Source organism: Acinonyx jubatus, chromosome A1 (genome assembly GCF_027475565.1).
Source record: "Acinonyx jubatus isolate Ajub_Pintada_27869175 chromosome A1, VMU_Ajub_asm_v1.0, whole genome shotgun sequence".
Classification (NCBI taxonomy): Eukaryota; Metazoa; Chordata; class Mammalia; order Carnivora; family Felidae; genus Acinonyx; species Acinonyx jubatus.
Genome location: NC_069380.1, coordinates 107573209 through 107598319, shown reverse-complemented (window position 1 = coordinate 107598319; position 25111 = coordinate 107573209). Strand labels below are relative to the sequence as shown.

At 46.5% G+C, this 25111-nt stretch overlaps 1 protein-coding gene across 8 annotated transcripts in view; it reads left to right on the top strand.

Moving 5' to 3' along the window:
• ACSL6 (acyl-CoA synthetase long chain family member 6) overlaps window positions 1–25111 on the top strand; it is a 66914-nt gene that overhangs the window by 25168 nt on the left and 16635 nt on the right. For 6 of the 8 annotated variants that reach the window (XM_053220658.1, XM_027076747.2, XM_027076745.2 and 3 more), the window contains 11 exons: window positions 8573–8646; window positions 10233–10310; window positions 11737–11871; window positions 12264–12398; window positions 13449–13544; window positions 14871–14943; window positions 17951–18039; window positions 18766–18882; window positions 21859–22002; window positions 23770–23871; window positions 24795–24866. In XM_053220658.1, the coding sequence (XP_053076633.1) occupies window positions 8573–8646; window positions 10233–10310; window positions 11737–11871; window positions 12264–12398; window positions 13449–13544; window positions 14871–14943; window positions 17951–18039; window positions 18766–18882; window positions 21859–22002; window positions 23770–23871; window positions 24795–24866 (1115 nt within the window). Of the gene's footprint in view, window positions 1–8572; window positions 8647–10232; window positions 10311–10367; window positions 10446–11736; window positions 11872–12263; window positions 12399–13448; window positions 13545–14870; window positions 14944–17950; window positions 18040–18765; window positions 18883–21858; window positions 22003–23769; window positions 23872–24794; window positions 24867–25111 lie in introns of all 8 variants that reach the window. The other 2 variants (XM_027076746.2, XM_053220650.1) reach the window with 2 other exon arrangements.

Below are 25111 nucleotides of genomic sequence, written 5' to 3'. Positions count from 1 at the left end.
GCACCCAGATCACCAGCCGGGGCCACCTGCAACCTTCTCTGGCAGCCTTGGTGGTGTGACTGCAGGGGTCTCTGGTGCCCCCCTGACCTCTGAGGCATGGGCTGAGCCTTGTCCCATGCCTGATTCCAGACCATGGGCTCCCAGTGCCCAGCAGGAGGCAGCATGGGTGGTGGGACATGGATAGTGTGGACTGCGAGGTCAGGGTGGGGGCTGGCCATTTCCTAGAGCTGGGGCCAGAGGAGGGCTGGGTAGCTGAGTCACATCATCCCTTGCTGAGAAGCAGCTCTCACCACTCTCCTTCCTGCCCTGACTTGGCCTTTGTGTCAGGGACCACAGATAAAGTGTGGGGTTTGGTGTCTGAAAGTCTTGATTTGGGTTCCACTTCTACCACTTGCTGGTGGCTAGGAGCCAGTCACCTAGGCTTGCTGCCACCTCCTCCCCAGCCTCTCCCTGTGATAGGGTGGTTGAAAGTGCCAGAGAGGGAATGGTGTGGAAAAAGGCAGTGCAGAAACTCTGAAGGATGGGGCTGGTATGCTGTGGGCGTGGATGTCGGATGAGGACAAGCAGAAATGATTCACCCCATGCCTGGTGCTGACAGAGGAGTGCATAGGGCAGCATCAGCAGGGATAGCCAAGGAAGGCTGCCTGGAGGAGGCAGGGTGCACAGGAGGGGTGTGGCCACAGGCACAGCACTTCACAGTCTGCAGTGCCTTTTCCCCCCAGTCACTGAGCTGCTGGGGCCTCAGCACAGCCTGTGAGGCAAGCAGGCATGGATGCTATATGAGTGGATGCCACCAGCAAGTGGAAGCAGGGGACTTGTGCCCTTTTTCCAGAACCCCCTGCCCAGTGCTCTTCCTCTGCTGCTACTCCATCTCATCTATTGACTTGGGAAGTCACTTGTCCTAGCCTTGAATGGGCAAGAAGTTTCCAGCCTTCTTCTTCTGGTTGGAGGGCTGGCCTGCCTTGATGATAATGCTTGATGGGGTGGGCAGTGAAAGTGGAACTTCGCATAGTCTCTGCAGATGCAGCCTCTAAGGCATTTGGCAGGTCCTCCCCAGCCCCATAAGCAGACCCGCCATGAGGATGGATCATGATAAACAAGGCTTTGTTAGATCTAGATGGATTTTTGCCATTAACTCAGTGGGTTTGAGGATTTCCACCCCACGGCTAATTTTTATCAGAAAAGCAATAGCATAGTCCTTGCTCTCCAGTAGCTGACATCTAGAGTCAACGCAGAATTCAAAAACACCCTTCAGGTTTACGTGGGTGTTTCTTTGTTTGTTTGTTGTTTTTTTTGTCATGAGTTTCATACGTAAAATTTTGGTGATATGTCTCACCAGCCTGGGTTGGGAAACAGGTTACTATTGTGGCCTTTATGTATTTATTTTTTAAATTTATTTTGAGAGAGAGAGCAAGCAGGGTAGGGGCAGAGAGAGAGAGGGAGAGAGAGAATCCCAAGCAAGCTCCATACTGTCTCACAGAGCCCAACACAGGAGAAAGAACTCACAAACCATGAGATCATGACCTGAGCCAAAATCAAGAGTCAGACATTTAACCAACTGAGGCACACAGGCGCCCTACTACCATGGCTTTTACCTTTAGACCCTTGATGTTCAAGAGTGCCCCTAGGCTTTTAATGAGTCACTTGGTCATATTGGCCTCCATATCTGGAGAAGAACTTCATGGAGCAGAAATGTGCTATCACCTAGGTGTAGAGGGCAGGCCTCATGTCCCATGCTTTTCCAAACCATGAAATCACAATTGGAAGCTAAGCCATCCTGCCCAAGCTCTGTGTGGTGGAAGATGGTCATATGGAGCCAGGAAAACAGGTTGTGATTTAGTGCCCAAGCCTCCCTCGATAGAAGCGCTGCTGGTGCGAGGGCAGAGCTGGGGGATTGAGCAGACCTCTTATCACCCTGCCCGGCTGTACTTGGATTTCCTTGGCATTAGCATGAGCCTGTGCTGTGCCTCTGGTAGCCATCCTGTTTTCGAGCACATCAGCCCTGCCTGTCCTCAGCATCACAAACCCCGGATATAGCTTCTCTTCTGAACTGTGTTCCCAGCTTCATCAGGGGCCCACACTCTTTCAGTGGGGAAAGATGGAACGTATGATCTAAACCTGACATTTGGTTCATGATTCTGGTGGAATCATTCTGGGAAGATTTTCTTCTTGCTATATGATGGAAACATCTGTGGAGATCCCCAGAATAAGCCAGTGCTATGGAACCCCTAGTCAGGCTGTGACAGTCCTGCAGGAGGTGAGAGGATGGGGTTTGTCTACACTCAGGGATGGCTACTGGGTGGGTATATAGTTCGTTGTTCATTTCAAAATGACTATTAGCTGGACTGGAATCTGATAGCCCCTACCCCCCACAAAGAGAATTTGTGGGTATAATATAGCCTTGTTTGGGAAATTGGGTGCCATGAGTGATAGTTAAGACATATACTATGAGTTCATGTACCCTCTCTTCCCAGAGAAGAAAATACAGCGATCTTTTTAAATATATCCTTCTCAAGCTCTATGCTTTTAGCATTCTTTTTCTAACTTATATCGATTCACTCATTCAGCTCATTTATGGAGCATCCAGTATGCATCAGACCTAGTGCTAGGGGCTGAGGTCACAGGGATGGATAAGACAGACCCCTGTCTTCATGAGCTCATAGCTTATGTTACCGGGCAGTTCAGTACAATGTGGTCACTGCCTCAAGAGTCCACATCCCAGAGTGCATGGAGCACTATGCCACCAAGAGGTCAGAAGAGCAGGACAGAAAGGATTCCCAGCGGAGTCCACTGGAGCAGAGTCCTGAAAGATTGGTAGCTGGAGGAGAATAGGAGGAAGGACATTCTCAGCATGGGGAACAGCATGTGCAAAGGATTGGCTGCAAGAAAGAAAATATTGCTTCAAAGGAGAGTTGAGTGAGGAAATAGCTGTCTGGGAACATGGCCTGGGAGCACTGGCAGGAGAGGAATGATGAGGGCAAGAGTTTCAAGTGGAGGCTGAGCTAGAGGTGAATAGAATCTGTCAGTGTTGTCTGGTGGCTGAACTATACCCAGAGGATGCCACCACAGAAACGCCTGCTGGTGCTCTTGGCAAAGGCTAATCGTGGAGCGGAGGCTGGAAGCAGAAGCTGATTGCAGTGGAATGAGGAGTGAATGGGAGGTGAGGATGTCACATCAGCACATGTGGACAATTTCTTCAAGAAGCATGGCCATGTCACCAAAAGGCTTGCTCCATAATGTTGATAAACATCGCTGTTTGAATAGTCAAAATCTGGAAACAACTCCAGTGCCCATCAGTGATAGAATGGTATACCTCAATAGAATCCTCTCCCTTACTGTACATTGAGTGAAAGAAACCAGACACAAAAGATTGCATGATTTCTTTGGTATAAAATTACAAGAACAATAAACTAGTCTATGGTTTTATAAGTCAGGATAATGGTTGCTGTCCAGGATAACGCTGCCCTGGAATGCTGATGATGTTCTAGTTCTTTAAAAAAAGAAATTGTTTTTAATATTTATTTATTTTTGAGAGAGAGAGAGACAGATAGAGTGCAAGCAGGGGAGGGGCATAGAGAGGGGGAGACACAGAATCCAAAGCAGACTCCAGGCTCTGAGCTGTCAGCACAGAGCCCAACGCAGGGCTTGAACCCACAGTTCGTGAGATCATGACTTGAGCTGAAGTTGGACGCTTAACCGACTGAGCCACCCAGATGCCCCGTGATGTTCTATTTCTTGATCTGGTGCTGGTTGCCCAGGTAAGTTCGCTTGGGAACAAAAAAAATCTATTGGATCTGTACACTTATTTGGGCAATTTACCACATATGTATGTTATGCTGTAAGGGAGAATCTATGTGAAAAATAGATTAGCTTTGAAGGAATGACAGACCAAGAGTGGAGCTGGCTGAGGCTATGGAGGGGGTGGGGCTCTTGTTATGGAAACACCTGAAAGTGTTTTTTGTCATCAAAAAAGAGCCACTAGAGACAGAGGAAAGGGAGGTGCTGCTCAGTGGAGCAGAGCCCTTAAAACTCTGGTGTGGATTGAGAGAGAGAGGAGGCTTCTGGATACAGCAGGAACGAGATGTACCCTGCCTGGAGAAGAAGGGAGGAAGAGTGGGTAGAGGCCCCTGGAATTGGAGCATCTCTTCTGTTCTAATTGAGGGCACCCAGGAAAGCTCGGTCATCTGCAGTCATTTAGCCGAGCATGTAATGCCCATCGGCCTTACCTCTGTGGCTGCTCAAAAGTGGGATCTTGGGAAAATACTCTCTTTGACCTATTTGTTTTGTGCCATTCAGTTCAAGACTTATGTGACCATATGCATAAAACTACATCTGGGTATTCCTGCTGTGCAGCTTTAGGAGAATTTCTTAACCTCTCTTAAGCCTCAGCTTGCTTGAATATTAAATGAAGCCATCTGATATCTGTAATATAGGCTGTTTTAAGAAATAACTGAGTTACCATGTATGTATGTATGAGATGCCTAGCACAGTTCCCACAGTCATGGATTTCAGTGCCTGGCTGCTATTATCGTTATTATTTGTGTTTCTACCAGCTCTCAAGTCTGATTGTTCAAAAAATTGGTGGATATGGGGTTGTTGAAAGTAGGACTCAATCCTGAAGAAGAGTTGGGAGCCTCTAGCAGGGAGATGAACACTCTGTCCGCATTATAAAACTTCCAGAGCATTTCTGTCACCGGTGTCTTTTGTAACCCACCTTTGTGTGAAAGTGGAAGCCAGAAGCCAGAGGAACCTCCAGCCAGAGGGCCCGTCACTGCTCCCAGCCCCACTCCCATCCCACCCCTGCAGGAGAGACCTCGAGCTCAGCTTCACCCCATAACTGCTCTCACTTGGAGCCAACATCCATCTGGGGCAGATCTTCAGCTAGTGAAATGCCTTTCTGCAGATCAGCCATGGATGGCCAGCCCAGGAATACTGGTTAAAGCCAAAGTGACATCCGCAGAATCTGAAACTAAGAGGTTTTTTTTCCTTCAGCAGCTGGAGAGAAAATAAATGAAGGGATGGTCAGCCTATGAGTAGAAGGTGGGGAATGGACAGTAGATCTCATGTTGATAAGATGGTGCCATTGATGTTGCTCCAGATAATAAGAGAAACAGAGCAAACAGTGGTTCTGTCACTTTGCCATGTCACTTTTCCTCCATGTGAGCAACTTGAAAAATTTTCCATATCCCATTTTTAAAAACTGCTGTCAGATGCATGCACTTGTCCTGAATCAGAGAAGCAAACAGAGCTTTCCCAAGAGTGACCTCTCGCCTCCTAACTCTGACCTTGCATCTTCTCCCAGGATTTGCTGTCAACACGTACTTCTCCTTCGTCCCTTGGGACCACGTCAAGGGATGACTTGAAATCATTTGAACCTTTTCTGGGAATATTTAAAAATCCTTTAGCTCATTAGAAGTTTATGAAACTTGACTTATACCTACAAGAAATCGTTTGTTTCTAAAAGGTCTAAACCTCTCTCATCATGTTGGAGAGGAAAAAGATTTGCCTAAGCAGACTTGGGTAACTACTACCCTTGTATGTGTTGTGGACTGAACTGAGTGGAGGTTTCAGAAAATTTTCATTAATGAAGACAACTTTCTTTTGAAATTCTTGGTCACCCACCCTGAGGTTACATTAGGCATGAGCAAGGCAGCCATCCTCACAGATCTGAAGTTCTATAGTACTGGACCCTATTTTGTGGGAGTTCTGATTTCACATCTAGTATTTTGGTGTTATTCTTTAGAAACATGTAGAACTTGGGAATCCACAGGTGAAAATTCCCAGGTGATACTCTCAGAATTGTTTGTGGGCCCAGAGACTGTAGAATTTGTATGTAGGAGGCAATTCAGGGACATTTCTTTTTTTTTTTTTTTTAATGTTTGTTTATTTGAAAGAGAGAGAGAGAAAGAGAGAGAGAGAGAGAGCGCGCACATGAGAAGGGGAGGGGCAGAGAGAGAGAGAGAGAGAGAGACCCAGAATCTGAAGCAGGCTCCAGGCTCTGAGCTGTCAGCACAGAGACCAATTTGGGGCTCAGACTCATGGACTGCGGGATCATGACCTGAGCCAAAGTCGAAGTTGGACGCTTAACCAATTGAGCCAACCAGACGTCTCCAGGGACGCTTCTTAATATGGGGTTGGGTTTGAGAAAAGATGCTGGGTTAAGAGAAGGACCAGCAGAGGTGAAACAGATCCCATGCATCTTCTTCATTAAAAAAAAAAAAAAAAAAAAAAAGATGTTTTAATAGTTACCTATTAAAACCCTGTAACCTTCTGTGTCCCCAGAATCATCTCTGTGATTTGTCAGTATGGGGGTGTGTCCCAGAGCATTTGACACAACCTCACCCATCACACATCTTGGTCAGACCGAGATGGAGCCATTACTGATGCTCCTGTTTCTGGCAGATAGAGCCCCAGTAAGTTGAGCAAACAGGCCTAATGGGAGATAATTATGTGAGCAACTTTACCTTTGTCTCCATCTGTTCCTTTAAAGTTGTTCAGTGGGTGTGAAAACATACGCACCTCATGCCTTTTATGGTCATTCTCAGGTCAGTTTCATGGGGGTGATAAGTCACAGACAGTCTTAATTCACAACTACAAGTGTTGGTCCAAAGTGTGAATCGGTCCACTTTCCTGTGACTTCTTCCCTCCGCACCTTGGGCTGGCTGTGGGCTTGGTGGTCTGCTCTCCTCTCTTTCTCTGGTGTCTCTCCTCCTCCTCCCACTTGCTAATGAAGCTTTTAGCCCTCTCCCACCAGGTGGAAGTGGGAAGGGAGAATAAGGAAGTGGGAAAGGGAAGTTCTCTGATGGTTTGGGGCAACACTTAAAACCTGCTCTTTGTGTCACAGACACTTTCAGGAGTTCTCCTTTTGTTTTGTTTTGTTTTGTTTTGTTTTGTTTGTTTTGTTTTTGAGAGAGTGAGCGAGAGTGAGAGATAGAGTGTGAGTGCACATGCAGGCAGGGGAGGGGGCAGGGAGAGAGGGAATGAGAATCTCAAGTGAGCTCCCTGCTGGGTGTGAAGCTAGATCTCAAGACCATGAGATCATGACCTGAGCTGAAATCAAGAGTTGGATGCGCAACTGACTGAGCCACTCAGGTGGTGCCACTTAGGAGTTCTCTTTGCACTCCCTCCTCTACATTTTGTGCCTGTGGACAAGATTCCTTTTTAACCCACAGTTCTTGCCATCACCCCCTCAGACTAATGTTCCTTCTGCCAACTCCATATGCAGTCCCTGGGATTTATTATTTTTTTGCAGCCACGGTCTTCTTCACATTTCTCACCAGGATCCCCAGCTGCAGGGAACATGATTGAGCTCTGAGTTAGCTGGGGTTTCAAGTTGGGAGAGAGGATGGGCTAAAAAACTCTGCGTAGCTCTCTCTGAAGAAATTCTTTTCACAAATCCATTCCTCTCCCTCTTCCCCTTCCTCCTCCTCCTCTTCCTCCTCTTCCTTCTTTTCTCTTCCTCTCTGAGGTAAAATTCACATAGCTTAAATTAATTAAACATTATTAAATATTTTAAAGTGAACAATTTTATGGCATATACTACAATACTCTCTTAATCTCTAGTCACTTTGTCCTTTTATTACCTCTTTCTGGGTGACGGTTGCAAAGTTAAACATATTGGTTTATTTACTATTTCCTGGGTAAGTTTGCACATGGTCTGCCCTCTCACTTTTGGAGTTTCACAGTGGTTGTATCTGCTGCCTTAGTGGAAACTTCTAATAACATCTTTTGCACATGGATTATATTCTTAGACCTTATGAAAGCCCTATGAGGTGGGCATTGTCCCTATTTTACAGGTAAGCAAACAGAGAGGAGAAATGGCTTCCCCATGTTATGCTGGCAGTGACAGGAAAGGCCGGGAGTTGAGACCAGTCAGATGTGTCCAGACGCGGCCTGTGTTGTGTCCACCCTGATGTGAAATGGTGACCACTCTGGCCTCCTTCCCCAGCCTCCTGCGCCCTGGGTCCCTCACCTAGAGAATGACTCTTCTGACCTGGGCTTCACTACAAGGAGTAGTGAGAAGTCTTATCAAGATAAAGCAAGAATATCCATGTCCCATCTTTGACAATGAGCAAGCAGGGGGTCTACCCCAGCGCTCTGCACCTCTAGCCTAGCCTTAACCCTGGGGCCTTTCCTGGTGCTGGATGCAGTGAGGAAGTCCTCTGCTAGCACAGTTGGCTGTTGGATTCTGGAGATTAGACCTGTTTAGCCCAGAGACCAGCTCCACATACTGGGTGAAGAGGCAGGGGGCTGAGAACCTGTGCTCCCTTAGGGAGCACACGCCACAAGTAACCAGCCTGTCAGGCTTTGAGTCACCCTGCCTGTGTGGCTGTGTCACCTGCCTTCTGGTTTAAGCTGCTGGGAGTCTCAAGGTGGGCTTTGAGTGTCTACAGGATGAAAGTCTCTGACATGGCATTCATCTGCCTAGGACTCTGAAGTGGCTGCCAACGAAGGCCAGAGGCTTGGGTCTGGGTCTGGGTCCGACAGTCTGGGGCTGTCAACTTGGGCACTGTTCTCAAGGAGTGGCCCTTGAGCTTCCAACTAATTTGCCTTTTGTGCTTTCTCTTTTCAGGGAACCCAAAAGGTGCGATGCTCACCCATGGGAACGTGGTGGCTGATTTCTCAGGCTTTCTGAAAGTGACAGAGGTGAATAAAGTAGACTTGCTAAAGCAGGTGTCTCTTGAGGACACCCTCAAGCCTCAGAGGTTTTTTTGTTTGCTTTCTTTTTTCTGCCCTGATGTAATCTGAGCTGCCTTTCACAGGCAGGTGTTTCTGTTGTCATTAGTACAATCTGACCTTTATAGATATTTTAACCTCAAACCCTGAAGTGATCCATACCTGAAAAATAGCCAATTTGATTTCTAAAAGTGCTAAGATCCCAGAAAGACCTGTAAAACTCTTTTTCATTTTTAACTGAAAAAAGTGAGATATCTGTGGTTTTTATGTGTACCTGTATTTAGAAAGTAATCCTTAATTACTTGTTTTTCAAATAGGTCAGGGTTTAATTCAGTCATTTCGTGTTTAAGGACTACTAGAGTCTGGGAAACAATGGCGACTGCTAATGTGTAAGACTGTACTTAAAAAGGTAAATCTAAAATCCAAAAAAAAAAAAAAAAAAAAAAAAGCTTGATATCTTGGCCTGACAAAAGCATGTTAGCATTTTATAACCGGCTAAGAGAGAAGGACATTTTTCCACAAGTGGTGAGTATCCATGTCTCCTGCAGCTTCCTTAAGGAGAAAGGAATGTTCCTTTTCACTTAAGTTAGGCCTTTTCTCCACAGTGGAGAAAAATCACTGTCTGCATTCCTGCCAGATGGCATTATGGAGCATATGCCCCAAACACTGATAGATTTTGGTAGAAGACTGTAAGAGACTGTTGGTGGCTGAACCCAAGACAGGAGCTGTTTGCCCAGTTCCCAGGGCTTGTCCAGACTCATTCAAAAGCCAGCCTTGGAAGAATAAAGGCCCCTGTGAAAGGGTGGGGGACAGGGAAGTCCAGCAAAGGAGAGCACCCGAGGGTATGTCCTGCTCTTGGGCACAGGCCTTGTGCAGGCACCCCTGGCTGGAGCAGCCCCTGTCCCTGAGATCAGTCCCATCTGTGAGATGTGGGCCAGGGAGGAGGGGTGCAGCAGGGCTCCCTCTTGGCCTCCCCTACAGGCCCTGTCCCCAGACCTTGGCTTGTGAGGCCTGGTTTAGCCATCTGTCCTGGGCTCATACCCCAGCCACAGCTGGTATAGACCCAGGGCTCCCTGGGTCCCTTTTCTGGAAGAAGGACTAGGAAGTGCTGATAAGCCAAGCCCCTTGGACTCCTGGCTCAGGTGGCCCAGGGAGATGGCGAAGTGGGGTCTGGCCCCAGAGGAGACTTCCCTGCGGAGCTCAGCTCTGCTGGTTTATGTGTGCTTCACTGAGCTTTTTGCTTCTGCAGATAACCTAGACCCACTGGCTGCGCCCTAACACTCCGCCTCCTACGCTGCCCTGTCTCCCTCTCCCTCTCTTCTTCTGCGCCTTTCATCTTCCTCTTTCTCTCACACATTTTTTTCTCTCTCTCATCTTGCCTTTCTCTCTCTCTCTCTCTCTCTCTCTGTCTCCTCCCCACCCACCTCCCCATTTCCCTTCCCTTCTTCCTGTTTGCCCCTCCAGGACCATTTTTCTCTGTATTGTTTTATGACTCTCTTGTCGTCTTCCTGTCAGTGTTTTCTTTCCTTTCTGTCTCCCATGCCCGTCACCTGCAGAAAGTGATCTTTCCGAGACAGGACGATGTGCTCATCTCCTTCCTGCCTTTGGCTCACATGTTTGAGAGAGTAATCCAGGTAAGACGCCCACCTGACTGACCGGGCCTTGCCTGGGCTCCTTCTGTTTTCTTACAGAGTCAGTGGGCTCCCACATGTGCGGATGTGCACATTTCCTATTTGCCTTTAGCACACATGTTTGAGAGAATGGTTCAGGTAAGGCCCTGGCTCCAGGGAGGCACATTCTGTGCCCAGAACCCAGAACCCTACCAGAGTGCCACTTGTCACTGGTGCCATGAAATAGAACTAAACTGCCCTGTCCTCAGACAGGTCCTGGGAGTCCTGGGAGGACTCCAGGGAAGACCCCAGGTCTGCCTTGTCTTCCCTGCGGGTGTAACTCCTCTGAGAGAGGCCCCAGGTGATGGCCTGTGCTCAGAGAGAACTATAGCTTTGCAGAAGTATTTTTACCATTCACACTCTGTGCCATATGGCTCCACTTATGGCCAAGACATTTCCATACCATAACTTCCAAAACTCGCCAACTCCTGGAAAAGAAAACAAGACAGTAAAGTTGGGGAATCAAACTGTCATGATCCCTCACTCTGGAGATGGGACTGGCATTATGATTGGCCCTGAGATAGGCTTTACAGGAGTGTAGAGGGAGTGGGAGGAGTCCCCATGAGGTAGTGGGAACAAATAATTTTCCACACATGCGTCACTCAGGGGGCCAGCTTATGAATGAGCTATGTCTTCTAAAGCCTCTCCCATCTATCTTGGGGGAGGGCTGGTATATTAGGGCAATGCTTTCCAGCTTTTTAGACATAGATTAGAATGCCATAGTTCATTACTATGAACTAGTTTTGCGACTCTGGGCAAGTCCCTTTACCTCTCTGAGTTTTGCATTCCTCATCTGCAAAATGGAGATATAAATGCTGCCTCACTTATAGGGGTGCTGTGAACATTAAAGAAAGGCACATGCATTAGGCCCCTGGAATATTCCTAACCCCATCAAGAACCATCCAGGACACCCCCCCTTTTGGCCCCCCTCCACCAAACAATACCCAGAGCCAGCGTTAGCATTGTCCCACGGTACTCACAGGCACTGCACACCCTTCCAAAGTTGCTGAGGTTTCCCTGGGGCAGATCCACAGATCTGGATCAGATCTACTGATAGGATGCAGTATAGCTCAGAGACCTGAGACCCCAGGGAGGTCCTTGCCCAGGGCTTGGGAGTTGAGCATGAGGGAGCAGGAACCAGTGAAGTTGGCTGCTCTGGCATCTCCCAAAGACCCAGGATTCCTCCCTGTCTCCTGCTGCTTCACCCCGTGCCTGAGTGGGACTTAGTGGGAAACGGGGGGCACCCCAGACAGCATTCTTAAGTGTCTCATGACAGAAGCTGGTGCTGGGATAGGGGGTCACGGGCGCCCTCCATGTAGGGCAGAGCTTTGGACTGCAGCCAGGAGTGATCACCCTGAGGGACTCCTCCCTTCCTGTCCTCTCCCTCCAGTCTGTCGTCTACTGCCATGGAGGGCGCGTAGGCTTCTTCCAGGGAGATATCCGTCTCCTCTCAGATGACATGAAGGCTCTGTGCCCCACCATCTTCCCTGTGGTCCCTCGATTACTGAACCGGATGTATGACAAGGTAAGCCCCAGAGGGGGTCTCTAGCCAGGCTGATGTGCTTTGTGTCTGCTTGACTGTACAGGGTCTGAAGCCCCAGGCAGGCTTTCCATGCCTCCTCCCCCAGGTCCTGGAGGACCTGATCCTTTCTTGTATTCCTTCACTGTCCCCTTCCTTATCCTGTTTTCTTCCCATTCTCCAAAACCCTGTTTGGACAGATTTTTCTTCAGGAATTTCCATCCCTACAATGTGGCCAGACATTGGTAATGTTCACTTTAGCTGGGTGTCACATCCACTGATGTCTTGCAGGGGCAAAATGGAGCTTCTCTTTTGGTTAGTCTGGGCCTTCTTTCTGGGGGCATCTGTCTAGAGGTAGTACATGGGGCCAACAGCTCCTTCCAACTTCTGTTCCTCAGATCTTTAGCCAAGCAGACACACCATTAAAGCGCTGGCTCCTGGAGTTTGCAGCAAAGCGTAAACAGGCTGAGGTCCGAAAGGGAATCATCAGGAATGATAGCATCTGGGACGAACTCTTCTTTAATAAGATTCAGGTAAGAAAACAAACAGTGTTATTATGGAGTGACACCAAAGTGGCCTTATAGAAATATTGGAGAAACCCATTCCAGTGGGCTTATAAAATGATAATTCATTTGCTCATGAAGTCAAAGCTTAAACTACCATTGAAATATTAAAGGACTCATTTTTGTTATTTGGATGGGTGTGATATTTGCCAAAAGGCAACCAGCAAGAAGGACTCCTGGAAAATAGATCTGTTGGTCTTCCCAGGCATTGGGGCAACTTTGCCCTTTTATGGTCAGGTCCATCAGGAGCTTCTGTGGCCCGAAGTTTCTCTTGCCTTTCCCAGTAGCCTTGGCCATGCTGGCTTCCCAGCAACACTAGGTTCTAGCAAGGTGACCAAGAATCTTCCTTTCCCTTCCTGTTAGCTACATCTTCAACCCCTACCAGTGCAGACTGATCATGAATTACTCACTTCTGTATCCTCATTTAAGTTGTCAAGCTCTGCATTACTCAAAGAATCTATAGCTAATTCATAGCATTACTCGTTTTTTCTTACTACCCTATTTTTAGCTCTAAGAAAATTAATATTTAAACTCTCCTGGCTCAACTTACAGAAACAATTCTTTGTCCTCTGCAGTGCATAGTCAATAGAGCAGAAAACAGTATTGATTTATAAATGAAAAAAGGCTATGCCATTAAGATGGAAGTGGGAAGAAATTGTTCTAAGTAATTGTTTTGGCTGCTGGCAGATGATGGGAGAATGAGAGGAAAGCTGTTGATTTCAAGGAAAGGAGAACCAAAATTACAGAACACTGCCCAGAAAAGTGGCACTTACCTCCAAAGGCAAAGAGAAGTTGGCCATTTTGTGGGTCGAGTTGCAAAGCTGGTTGGGTTGATTAATTTGTAAGGAGAAGGGACTGAATCTTCAGCTCACATGTTATAAAGCCTCAGGCCTTCTCTTTTAAACCTGACCTAGGGTCAGGTCGGATCCAACTGTTGAATGTTGACCTTGAAAGAGGCCCAGATGGGTTAGATGCCACCTTCAGCAGCCCAGACTGGCAGGTTCTTTTCTCTTCCCACAGGCTAATCTTGGCGGGTGTGTGCGGATGATTGTTACTGGAGCAGCCCCGGCTTCACCAGCAGTCCTGGGATTCCTCCGGGCAGCTCTGGGATGCCAGGTATTGCCTTTATGTGACTTTCCCTAGGGGCAATGGGATGTGTGTTAAGGCAGAGCAGGGAGCCCACTATACCCTCTACTGTATAGAGGAAGATCCTGGGGGCAAAATTTTAGTGGGACAAAAGCTCCCTCCTCTGAGGATGAAAAAAGGCTCAGTGAAAGCCAGGATGATCTTGTGATATCCTGCAAAGTCCAATTGTATCTACTCTAGGAAAAGGGGTCAGATAAATTACATGTGGATCATCATTGTGCTGGAGAACCCATACCACACCTACAATAGCATCTCTGAGTTCTCCATCCTGCAAAATATCTCCCAACCCAGAAAAAGAGCACTAGAGAGGGGGATCAAAGTTCACTGATGTTTTTTTATTTGATTCAGTAGGTTTTGTCATCTCTAAAATATTCATTTTTTCATTTATCTGTTCAACTAATATTTTCTTAAAGTTTATTTATTTTGAGAGATTGAGAGAGCATGTGTGCGTGTGCATGCTCTGGAGGGGAATATCTAACAGAGTTCAAGTAAAACTTACAGTAGGTTTTAAAATATTTGTCTTTGGGGTGCGTAGGTGGCTCAGTCAGTTAAGTGTCCAGCTCTTGATTTCAGCTCAGGTCATGATCTCTTACTGGTTGATGAGTTTGAGACCCACATCTGTCTCTGCACTGACAGTGTGGAGCCTGCTTGGGATTCTCTCTCCCCTCCTTGCTCTGCCCCTCCCCTCCTCACTTTGTATCTCTCTCTCTGTCTTCTTCCAGACATATGCTGACAACTGAATTATGTTACACATAAAATAGAAAATAATAAACCCACGGGCTCCTGGGTGGCTCAGTCGGTTAAGTGTATGACTTCAGCTCAGGTCATGGTCTCATGGTTGTGGGTTCAAGCCCTGCATCAGGCTGTGCACTGACGGTGCAGAGCCTGCTTGGGATTCTCTCTCTCTTTTCCTCTCTCTGCCCCTCCCTTGCTGGTGCTCTCTGTCTCTCTCAAAATAACTAAATGAACTTAAAAAAAATTTGCCTTTAATACATATCATCCAAATGAAAAATAGAGTCAGTAGTTAAATATAGGTCAGAAATCTTTAACCCAAACCACATAACCTTATCTACTAAGTGTCTGTGGTACAAATCACCCTTCTTCCAAACCAAGTGGTCACACCTGTTGTTTGTGTTCTGTTTCACCTGGAGAAACCTACCTCCAAAGCACCTCCCTCCCTCTGTCACCAGCATGGAGCAGCTAGATGCTCAGTGGGAGGTTAGCTGGCTGAAAAGGGAAGGCCATCAGCTGTAGGAGCATGTATACTTACAGTGTGGTTTTGTTTTCCATTTGAAGGTTTATGAAGGCTATGGCCAAACTGAGTGCACGGCTGGATGTACCTTCACCACGCCTGGGGACTGGACCTCAGGTAGGATGGCCTGTAGGTATGGGAGGGACTCATGGGGCACTGCTGAGTTAAAAACAGCAAGATCTCAAAAAGTGACAGAAAAAGAAGAAACAAACTGATGGTGATTATGTCTGGGTTGTGGCATTATGGATGTCGTTCTTTTTGTAACATGTTTTAGTATTCTCCAAGTATGTTTTGTATTTTCCTATTTCTTTTATAGAGAACTAGAAGTCATTTTAAAAAAGTAGTACATGACAGAATACGGTTCCAGGTAGAAAAATGCTTTCAATATCAGTCAGTATCAGTATATTGGATTTTGCAGGTTCTAAATACCACACAGCCTTGGTTGTGGTTGTTTTATAACAATTTTTTAATGTTTATTTATTATTTTTGAGAGCAAGAGAGACAGAGTGTGAGCAGGGGAGGGGCCGAGAGTGAGAGAGGGGGAGAGAGAGAGAGAGAGAGAGAGAGAGAGAGAGTGAGAGAGAGAGAGAGAGAGAGAGAGAGAGAGAGAGAGAGAATCTGAAACAGGCTCCAGGCTCTGAGCTGTCAGCACAGAGCCTGACGTGGGGCTCATACTCACAGACTGCGAAATCATTACCTGAGCTAAAGTTGGATGCTTAACCAACTGACCCACCCAGGCGCCCCTGGTTGTGGTTGTTTTAGAATGAAGTAAGTAGGCTATGAATTGGATATTATTTACGAAAGAAAGGCAAGTTCATAGTGAATAGAGCACTATTTATTTTTTTTAATGCTTATTTTACTTTTGAGAGAGAGAGAGAGAGAGAAAGAGACAGAGACAGAGTGTGAGCGGGCAAGGGGCAGAGAGAGGGAGACACAGAATCTAAAGCAGGCTGCAGGCTCTGAGCTGTCAGCACAGAGCCAAACGCGAGGCTCAAACTCATGAACTGTGAGATCATGACCTGAGCTGAAGTTGGATGCTTTACCTACTGAGCCATCCAGGTGCCCCAAGAGCACTATTTCTTAAAGGGCCATTTCTGAGGCTCTTTGGGAACTGGGGTGTCCTATGATGTTAATGTCTGGAAGAAAACAGCAACTTCAGGAAGGAGCAGCCCCTTTCCACGCCCTCATTCTGAAGAGATTCACTTTTCAAGGCAAGGAGGAAGCAGTAGGTAGCCCATGTATTGCCCATCACCAAATTTAAACCAAACACTGGAAGAATCTGAAAAGCATGGAACAAAAGAATCCTTGAGGATACCAACTTTCTCTGGGAGCCTGGAGCCACTCTTCATCCTTAAGTTTGCCCAATTACAAACCAGAAAACTTAGGGTGATGCACATGGAAAAGAAATATGCACAGTAATGTAATGCTATTTTCAGAACACCTTGAGGCAGTCAGCAGAAACATGATAGGTGGATTCCAAACTGAAATCATATCTGGCCACATCACGGACAGAAGCATTTTTGTCCACGTTTTATCTCTTCACACTCTAGTTGAATAAAGCCTGTCTTATGTATAAATTCTTTGATCTCTCTATTGCTGGAAAATTTACTGTAAGTACTGTTTTCTGAGATCCTGGAACAGTAGGTCTTTTCTTATTGTTGCCATCATATTTCCTGATCACTCACACATCCCCTTCTTTCTGAACACTCTCTTCCCTCTTAATGTCATCTTATACATTTTCCTATGTAAGATTTTTGAGGTTTTTGCCTTTTTAAATCATATTTACTGCAAAAAGTTGCAAAGCTATTGAGTATGAGAGGATAGATATCTTTGCACAGTATTGTAAAAGTTGGCAGCCTGTCATTTAAAAGAGAAACCAGAGTGTCAGCCTCATTTTTCATCTACGTGGCTCACTTTTCTTTCAGGACCTTGGCCAGCACCTGCTTAAAAATCCTCTACCTTGCCAGTGACTTGTGTTAACAACCACAGTTACTAGAAAATGACTTAGATGTAATTTTGTGGTTGGAGTATATATGACCAACAACATTTGAAGTCGTATCTTTCAGGGATGAGTTACCTCATCCTTGTCTCCCATTCCTTTGTTACTCAAAGTTCTATGTGTGGACCAGAAGGATCAGTATCACCTTGGTGTCATAAGGGACCTAGATACTTAGGCCTTGAGGCGCCTGGGTGGCGCAGTCGGTTAAGCGTCCGACTTCAGCCAGGTCATGATCTCGCGGTCCGTGAGTTCGAGCCCCGTGTTGGGCTCTGGGCTGATGGCTCGGAGCCTGGACCCTGTTTCCGATTCTGTGTCTCCCTCTCTCTCTGCCCCTCCCCTGTTCATGCTCTGTCTCTCTCTCTGTCCCAAAAATAAATTAAAAAAAACGTTGAAGATACTTAGGCCTCATCAGAGTCTGTATTTTAACAAGATTTCTAGATGATTACTATGCACATTAATCAATAGTCTGGTGACTGGAGGAAAAGTGATGATGACTATATATTATCCGAAAACCAAGGGTCTCACATTGGGAAAAATGTTGAATATGGGCACTATTGTAAAAGGTCCTGATAGTGTGGTTGGTGTGGGTATGAACCCCCTACAGACTCTATTGAGGTTGGTGCTGGGCCAGGTGTGCCTGTCTAGCTTTTTAAGACTCAGGTGTAAAACAGACCTAACAGAGATTGGCCTGTCCTTTCTCCAGACCTTTTTTTTTTTTAATCATCAGTGCTTGCCTGTGACAAATGCTCATCTAAAGGTATATTGCTTTTCTGGATTGTGTGGGTGGCTCAGTCGGTTAAGCATCCAACTTCAGCTCAGGTCATGATCTCGCAATTCACGAGTTGGAGCCCCACATCAGGCTCTGTACTGATAGCTCAGAGCCTGGAGCCTGCTTCGGATTCTGTGTTTCCCTCTATCTCTCTGCCCCTCCCCCACTCGTAGTCTGTGTCCCCCCTCTCTCTTAAAAATAAATAAAACATGTAAAATTAAATAAATAAAGATATATTGCTTTCCTTCCATAATTCCCCACTTTGACCACTGGAGGGGTTCTACATGGCATGGAGCATCTTCAGTGCTGAAATGGATCTGAACACTGACAAATGCCATATTGCTTTGGTGTTGTAGGGCATGTAGGGGCACCTCTGCCCTGCAATCATATCAAGCTCGTCGATGTCGAGGAACTGAACTATTGGACCTACAAAGGAGAGGGAGAGGTAAACTTAGGAATTTAGCTGTGCATGTCTGTGGATGCCACATAGAGTGAGTGAAAGGGAATTATTTTTCTTTCACCTTACATGTAAAGTCACTTTAAATTACTGATTTATTTGACTCTGTTTAATTCAGCATTTCCTCTCCTATTTATGAAGCAACCAACCCCCAAGGTTGGGACTGGGCTGGTCTAAATCAAGACTTGAAATTCCCAAACTTTTTTTTTAATTCATTTTTTTTTTTTCCTAACTGACTTGGCCTGTTACTATGTTTCTGTCCCAGCAGAAACAGTACCACTTGCAGCTAGGCCAGAAGGGGTAGGTAGTGCTGGCCTGTCCTTGTTTACCGTATGGGAGTAGATGAGAAAGCTGACTGCCTAGTCATGAAGAAGAGGGCTCAAGCATGTCTGGGGAATTAGCCAGTCATCAATACCTGAGGAGACCCCATCCAGTGTCACAAAGCAGCATATGCTAAAGGGAGGGAGGGAAGGAGGCCTGGGATGGCCAGGACAGGGAGAAGAGATGGCAAGGACAGAAGATGGTGTTTAAGAGAAGCAGGAGACAGGTGACAATCTGCTGGTAGCTGCTCCTGTCCTCTCTCTCTGCCACTGCATTCTCCTCAGTGCATTTCCTGAGGAATAGGATACCTTATTCTATGTGTGTCTCACACCAGCCTCCCTTCAGGACCCCTCATGCTGTGGGCTGACAGAAACCTGGTGTTTGTCCCCACAGATATGTGTGAGAGGACCAAATGTGTTCAAAGGTTACTTGAAAGATCCAGACAGGACAAAAGAGGCCCTGGACAGTGACGGCTGGCTTCATACTGGGGACATTGGGAAATGGCTGCCGGTGCGTATGTTTGCAACCATGGCTCCTCATACATGCTGGTGGTGCGAGGGTGTGTAATCTGGTTCACTTCGGAGGCAAAAGTCTTCTCCTTACCTGCCCTGACAATTAGCCATTCAGGAACTGAATTAGCCATTCGGGGATTGGGAGGTTCTTCCTTACCTTGCCCCCAAAAGCTTTCTTGTCCATCCTCCTGATAAAGGGGATAGAGATCTTTATGGGAGGGTAGAGCTGGAGTTTAAGATCCACTCCCTACCTTATCTCTTTCTCTGATGCAGATCAGACAGTGCTGTGGAATCCAGTGGGTGGAGTGCAAGACACAGGGAGTTCATAGCCCTGGGAGGTCTGAGAAAGGCAGGGCCCAGGAGCCCACAGATGCTGGCCCCTAGCCAAGAGGTTGCACCGAGCAGTGAGAAAAGCTTGGAACTGGGTGGGAGGGTATCTGAGTTCCTTTGGCTCCATCAGCAGTTGCTCTGAGGCCTTTTCCCAAAGTCTCATCCCTCTCTGGGGCCACAGACTTTTTTGTGGAGTAAAAGAGTAAGGCTACATGACATTCTTTGGCTGTGACGCAGCCAGACCCAGTTGTTGGGCCTCATTCTGGCATTTGTAAAGTGGGGATAATGACACTGCTTACCTCTACGGTTGTTGTGAGGAACAAATGAGTTACACCTGCAGAGCAGTTAATACAATGCCTGGTGCATGGGACATATTTAGATAAAAACTGTGACCAGGAAAAGGCTCTGTCACTGGAACCAAGAGCCTCTTCCCTGATGCAGCCCACCCCACAAATCTCCCCTGTGTCTTTGGGAAGTTGCTAAGGTTTAGGGTGGCCATTCAGAAACGAGTTTGTTGGGCACATGAATGATGCTGAGCCCTGCAGTGGTCCTCTGGGCTGGTGAGCCGATTTGCCCCTGCTTGAATTGAGAAACCTTCATTCCTGTAGCAGACATGGAAGTATACCGTATATGTACCCTGGGCCAGGGACTCTGCTCAGAGGAAAGATGCATCTTTAGACAGTTCACAGGCCAATATGATGGGCATAAGCTGAGGGCCATGCTCACCTGGGGAGAGGCAGAGGAGGACAAGCACCTGCTGGAGTCTTCGGATGTGAGTCATGTTCTGAGGAGAGAGGAGAGAGTGAGGGCGGTCAGAGCAGAAGTAAGAGCGCATGCTGAGTAGAGAGACACTGGAGGTGTGAGGTAGGTGATTCTAACTGAGGCCCCCCAGGTGTGGGGGAGGGGGCCCAGAGAGGCAGCAGGGTCCTGCAGGCCGGCTAAGGGGGGATTGTCCCATCAGCTCAGGAAGCTTGGGCTCAGGGCCCCTCACTTACAAAGGTAACTTCCAAGCCTCTGCCCTTCGTTTCATCTTACTTTTCTGAAAGAAGGAGGACCCTCAAGTATGGAAACTGCTTGAAGCTCCACAGAACCTTGGATCTGCTCCTGACTCCCTATAATTTGGATGCAACCACCCACCTTGCAGGGTGTTATAAGAAGCAAGTAAACTAATTCATGTGGAGACCTAGTGTTGTGATTCCACTAAGAGCCTAAGACAGCAGGCAGGCGGTCTGGAGGAGTCCATTTTTTAAAAATTATTATTGTTTTGAAATAGTATTAGATAGATTAAAGAAAAGAGATAAACTTCTGATGCAGAAAGACTTAATTCAAATCCTGGTTTCCCTACTTTCAAGCTGTGTGACTTTGGAGGAATTAACTAACCTCTCTCATCCTCTCTTTCATCATCTGTAAAATGGAGGTGATGACAACCAGCTGAGGGGATGCCAGGAGGGCCAAAGAAACCAGTATAGGGAAAGTGCCTAAGGTCCAGCCTGGGTTTTGAACGACACAGAATCGGTTGGCTTTTTCTTTTCTGGAGAGATTGCTCTGCTTTGGCTAATCAAACAGATAGAGGGGAGGGACAGAGTGTATGCAGAAGCCCGGCCAGGAAGTGGTTTTGATGGGAGAAGGAGGGGGTGTGAGAGGGATTTATGATTGAGGACAATGAGCCTGACTGTTAGAAGTCCCAGGAGAGGTAAATAGCAAGGCCATCTCCCAAGTTTGGGGCATGGGGGCTGGGACAGGCATGAGGAAGACAGAGATGGGCTTCCTTAGTGGCCTGTTTGTAACATGCAGGGCAAACGGTCTGGTTTCTGAAGTGTTCTGAGTGTTAGGTTCTGGGCCTGCAATTCAGTGAAGAAGTTTGGCTGGATGGTTAGGCAGAAGTGGGAATGGCCAATGAATGAAGAAATAAATGGGGGTTATTTCAAGTAACATTGTCAGTGGAGGTAAGGAGGGTTGAGCCAAGGAAAGAGACCCACCTCTTCACCTGAGAAACTCAAAGAGGTTGAATAGAGTCAGTGAGGTGGGGGGAAGAGGGGTTCTAGAAGCCAGGGCCACAAGCATTCACTGACCAAGGGGTGGCCTGCCTGCTGCAGAGGCCCTGGAATAGTGAGGACTCCTGATGCATCTTGTGTGTCAGGTAGGAGCCTCTACCAGGCTGTGCTGTAGGCTGGGCAAGGGAGAGGCCACTCTTTGGGAGTAGAGGCAGTAACTGGGCAGAGAAGCCTAGGCTTTGTTTGAAGGAGTGAATTTGAAGATGGTGGTGAGAAAAGGGACAGTTGGAGCAAGGGCCTGGGTGAGAGGGGAGCCAGGATACAGGTAGATGGGCCTCCTGAGGACGGGGACACCTTGTTGGGCATGAGGGTGGCAGGCATGGGAACAGAGAGTTGGGGGAGGGAGGTAAGTGCTGAGGGTGAGCACTCAGGGTCCAGCAGATCTTGAAAAGCATCAACCTGTGGTGCAGGGTGGCCCTCTCCAGCCACACAGGGGACATGTAAGAGCAGAGACCTCAGATGAAGGAGCAGATCCAGGTGGGGTTTGCAGGGTGGGATGGGACAGGGGTGAGGGGCTATGGCACCATTGAGTCAGGGGTTTAGGCTCAAGAATGCTATCTTTTCACGAAGCTGTTTGTCCAACTCCACAGGCAGGAACTCTTAAAATTATTGATCGGAAAAAGCACATATTTAAACTTGCTCAGGGCGAATATATTGCACCCGAGAAGATTGAGAACATCTACATACGGAGTGAGCCTGTGGCACAAATCTTTGTTCACGGGAACAGCTTAAAGGTGAGTCTCCTGTGCTTCAGCCCTTCTGCGTGTACTGGGCCTGCTGAAAAATCTAGAGTTATTTGGGAATAATTTCATAAATCTTTGGTACTTGATTACAGTGGTAAACATTAATTTCCAGTCAGACACTGATATTCTCCTACGTATTACATCATGAGAGAAAATTCTTTTTTTTAAAAAAAATAAATGTTTATTTATTTTTGAGAGAGAGAGCATGAGCTGGAGAGAGGCAGAGAAAGGTGAGATCATGACCTGAACTGAAGTCGTATGCTGAACTGACTGAGCCACACAGGTGCCCCATAATTGCTTTTTTAAGATGTTTATTTATTTATTTTGAGAGTGAGAGATCAGGGGAAGGGCAAAGAGGGAAAGAGAAATCCAAGCAGGCTTTTCGCTGTCAGTGCAGAGCCCAACATGGGGCTCCATCCCATGAACCACAAGATCATGACCTGAGCTGAAATCAACAGTTGGTTGATTAACCAACTGAGACACCCAAGTGCCCTGAGAGAAAATTGCTTTTAAATGAGAAATCTTACTTGCTTATAGTTTGATAAATTGCAATTAGGTAAATAAGTTGCTTGAAATAGTAGTAATGAACATTCCCATTACTTTTAACTTAGGCTCCACCTACTTCCAAGAGGGATTTTGAGGTAAGATGCCAAAGCAGGATTCAGGGTTTCTGCTGTTTAGATTTTGAAATATGCAAATGAACTTTACAGACAAATGGGTACAGTATTGCAAATAATGGTAATGATGATAACATAGTTTAATATATTGGTTCAGCATATTAAACTATTATGTTAACATAGTTTGGGATTAAATTATTTGCAGAAGATTTATATTTATTCTCCTTTCTCATCATTTACACTTGAAGTCAGCAAGATCACTGTGAACATATTCTGTGCTATCATTGCATTTATATAAACAACTATTATTAAATTATTTTTTAAGACAATGCCCTTAAAAATTAAAATGGAATTCTTCATGACGGGGGACCATATCAATAAAACATTTTCAAACTGGTGAGAAACCCTGAGAAATACATGTGTTTTGGTTCATAGAATTTTTTGAATGGCATCCTAAAGGTGTTCTCATTTACGATGAGCATGAAATGATCTCATGGTTCGTGAATTCAAGCTTTGCATTAGTCTCTGTGCTGACAGCATGGAGCCCCCTTGAGATTCTCTCTCTCCTCTCTCTCTGCCCCTCCACTGTTCTCTCTCTCTCTCTTTCTCTCTCCCTCTCAAAAAAAAGAAAAAAGATTGGCATGAGAATCAGATACATGTAGGTCTAACTTTACTGATTCTTAATCACATTAAGCTTATCCTTTATTAACTTTTTAAAACAACTTAAGTGGGGCACCTGGGTGGCTCAGTCGGTTGGGCATCAGACTTCAATTCAGGTCATGAAGTCACAGTTAGTGAGTTCAAGACCCACATCAGGCTCTCTGGTGTCAGCTCACAGCCAGCTTTGACTCCTCTCTCTCCCCTGTCCCTCTCTGTCCCTCTCCTTCCCGGTCCCCCCAGCTCTCTCTCTCTCTAAATAAACATTAAAAAGAAAAAATTTTTTAAAAGTTAAGGAAATATATCAGAAAATAGTCAAGATGTGTGTTGTTTTGATGGAAATGTATCATAACATAAGGATGTACTTATTTTTAGAAAAGGGTGGAATCTGAGAATACCAAGAGATTATTTTTAATGCTGGACCACAAATAACCACTTTGAAAGCATTTGTAATGACTGTGTTTTCCTTTGGTTGGGATTGCAGGCCTATTTGGTGGGCATTGTTGTGCCTGACCCTGAAGTCATGCCCTCTTGGGCTCAGAAGAGAGGAATTGAAGGGTCATATGCAGAGCTCTGTGCAAATAAGGTCTGTACCTTGGCTGCTGGACCTCTTATGTTACTGTATAACGGGAGGACAGAAACACAGGAAAGCAGTGGATTTTGAACATGTAGGGAAATTTCTGACTTGACTTTATAAATGGTAGAAATCCTAAACTAGAGGTTCATCTTTTCATTATTGTTGTTGAAAAAATGCAGATTTCTTCTTAGAGAGTTGGATAAGCTGTTGAATTTTAGAGCTGGGAGACATCCCAGGAGGCTTGTCCCACTCTGCCATTTTGCAGCTTGCAGGAGAGTCCAGAGAGAGAGGGGGTTTACCAGAGGCCACACAGTTGATAGAGCTGCTTAGCAGCAGTATCCAGTGTGACTGTAGGCCTTCTAACTCATTGGCCTTGCTCTCTCCAAATGTGAGGTGGCTTTTGTGTGCACTGGGCTTAGTCAGTCATGGAATTGAAAAAGTAACTCAGTTCTTCCTGCTTAGAGCTTTACCACTCACACCTTCCCGAAGCCTCTTGGGCACATGTAGGGTCCTGGAGAAGAGATCCCTGTGCTCTGAGATCTCTGTGCTCTGGCTCAGCATCATCTCCTCCAGGATCATGGCCCATTTTTCAGCAGCATCCATTGATCCTAGTGCTCCCACTGGGTCCTGGGCTCTTCTGGCGGTGACAGGATCCCTGGGACTCAGTAGGCTGAACAAAGAGCCACCTTAAAAAATGGATGGTCCCCTAGTCTGTTCATGGCCACTCCTCTGGCTGTGCCTGGCACTTACTTGCCTGATGAGAGGTGGTGGCTGTGTGTGGCCTGGAGCATCAGCCCCAGTGAGGGGGGTGGGGATTGGGGTGGGTGTTGGCACAACCATCAGCTGCATTTTGCTCAAAACTCGTTGTTTCCTGTACCTCCATTTTGAAATGTGTTTTTGCCTTGTAATTTTTCCTATATGGTTCAATTCAGGAGCTGAAAAAAGCCATTTTGGAAGATATGGTGAGGTTAGGAAAAGAGAGTGGACTCCACTCATTCGAACAGGTAACTATTACCTTCCCCATACCTTGTTATAGCCCTTTGTGCAGTGACAAAGATTAAACCAGCCCATTCTCCACCCTCCATGCTGCAGCCTGTGGGCAGGCTATGTACCGACAGACCCCTGAAGGCCTGTTCCACGCCAACTCTGTGGAAGCCTCTATCCTGAGCTAAAATAGGTCATATGAGACTGCACTTGCTGTCCTCCTGATCACAGGCATTGGTAAAGCTGAAATATTACCCTCACTGTC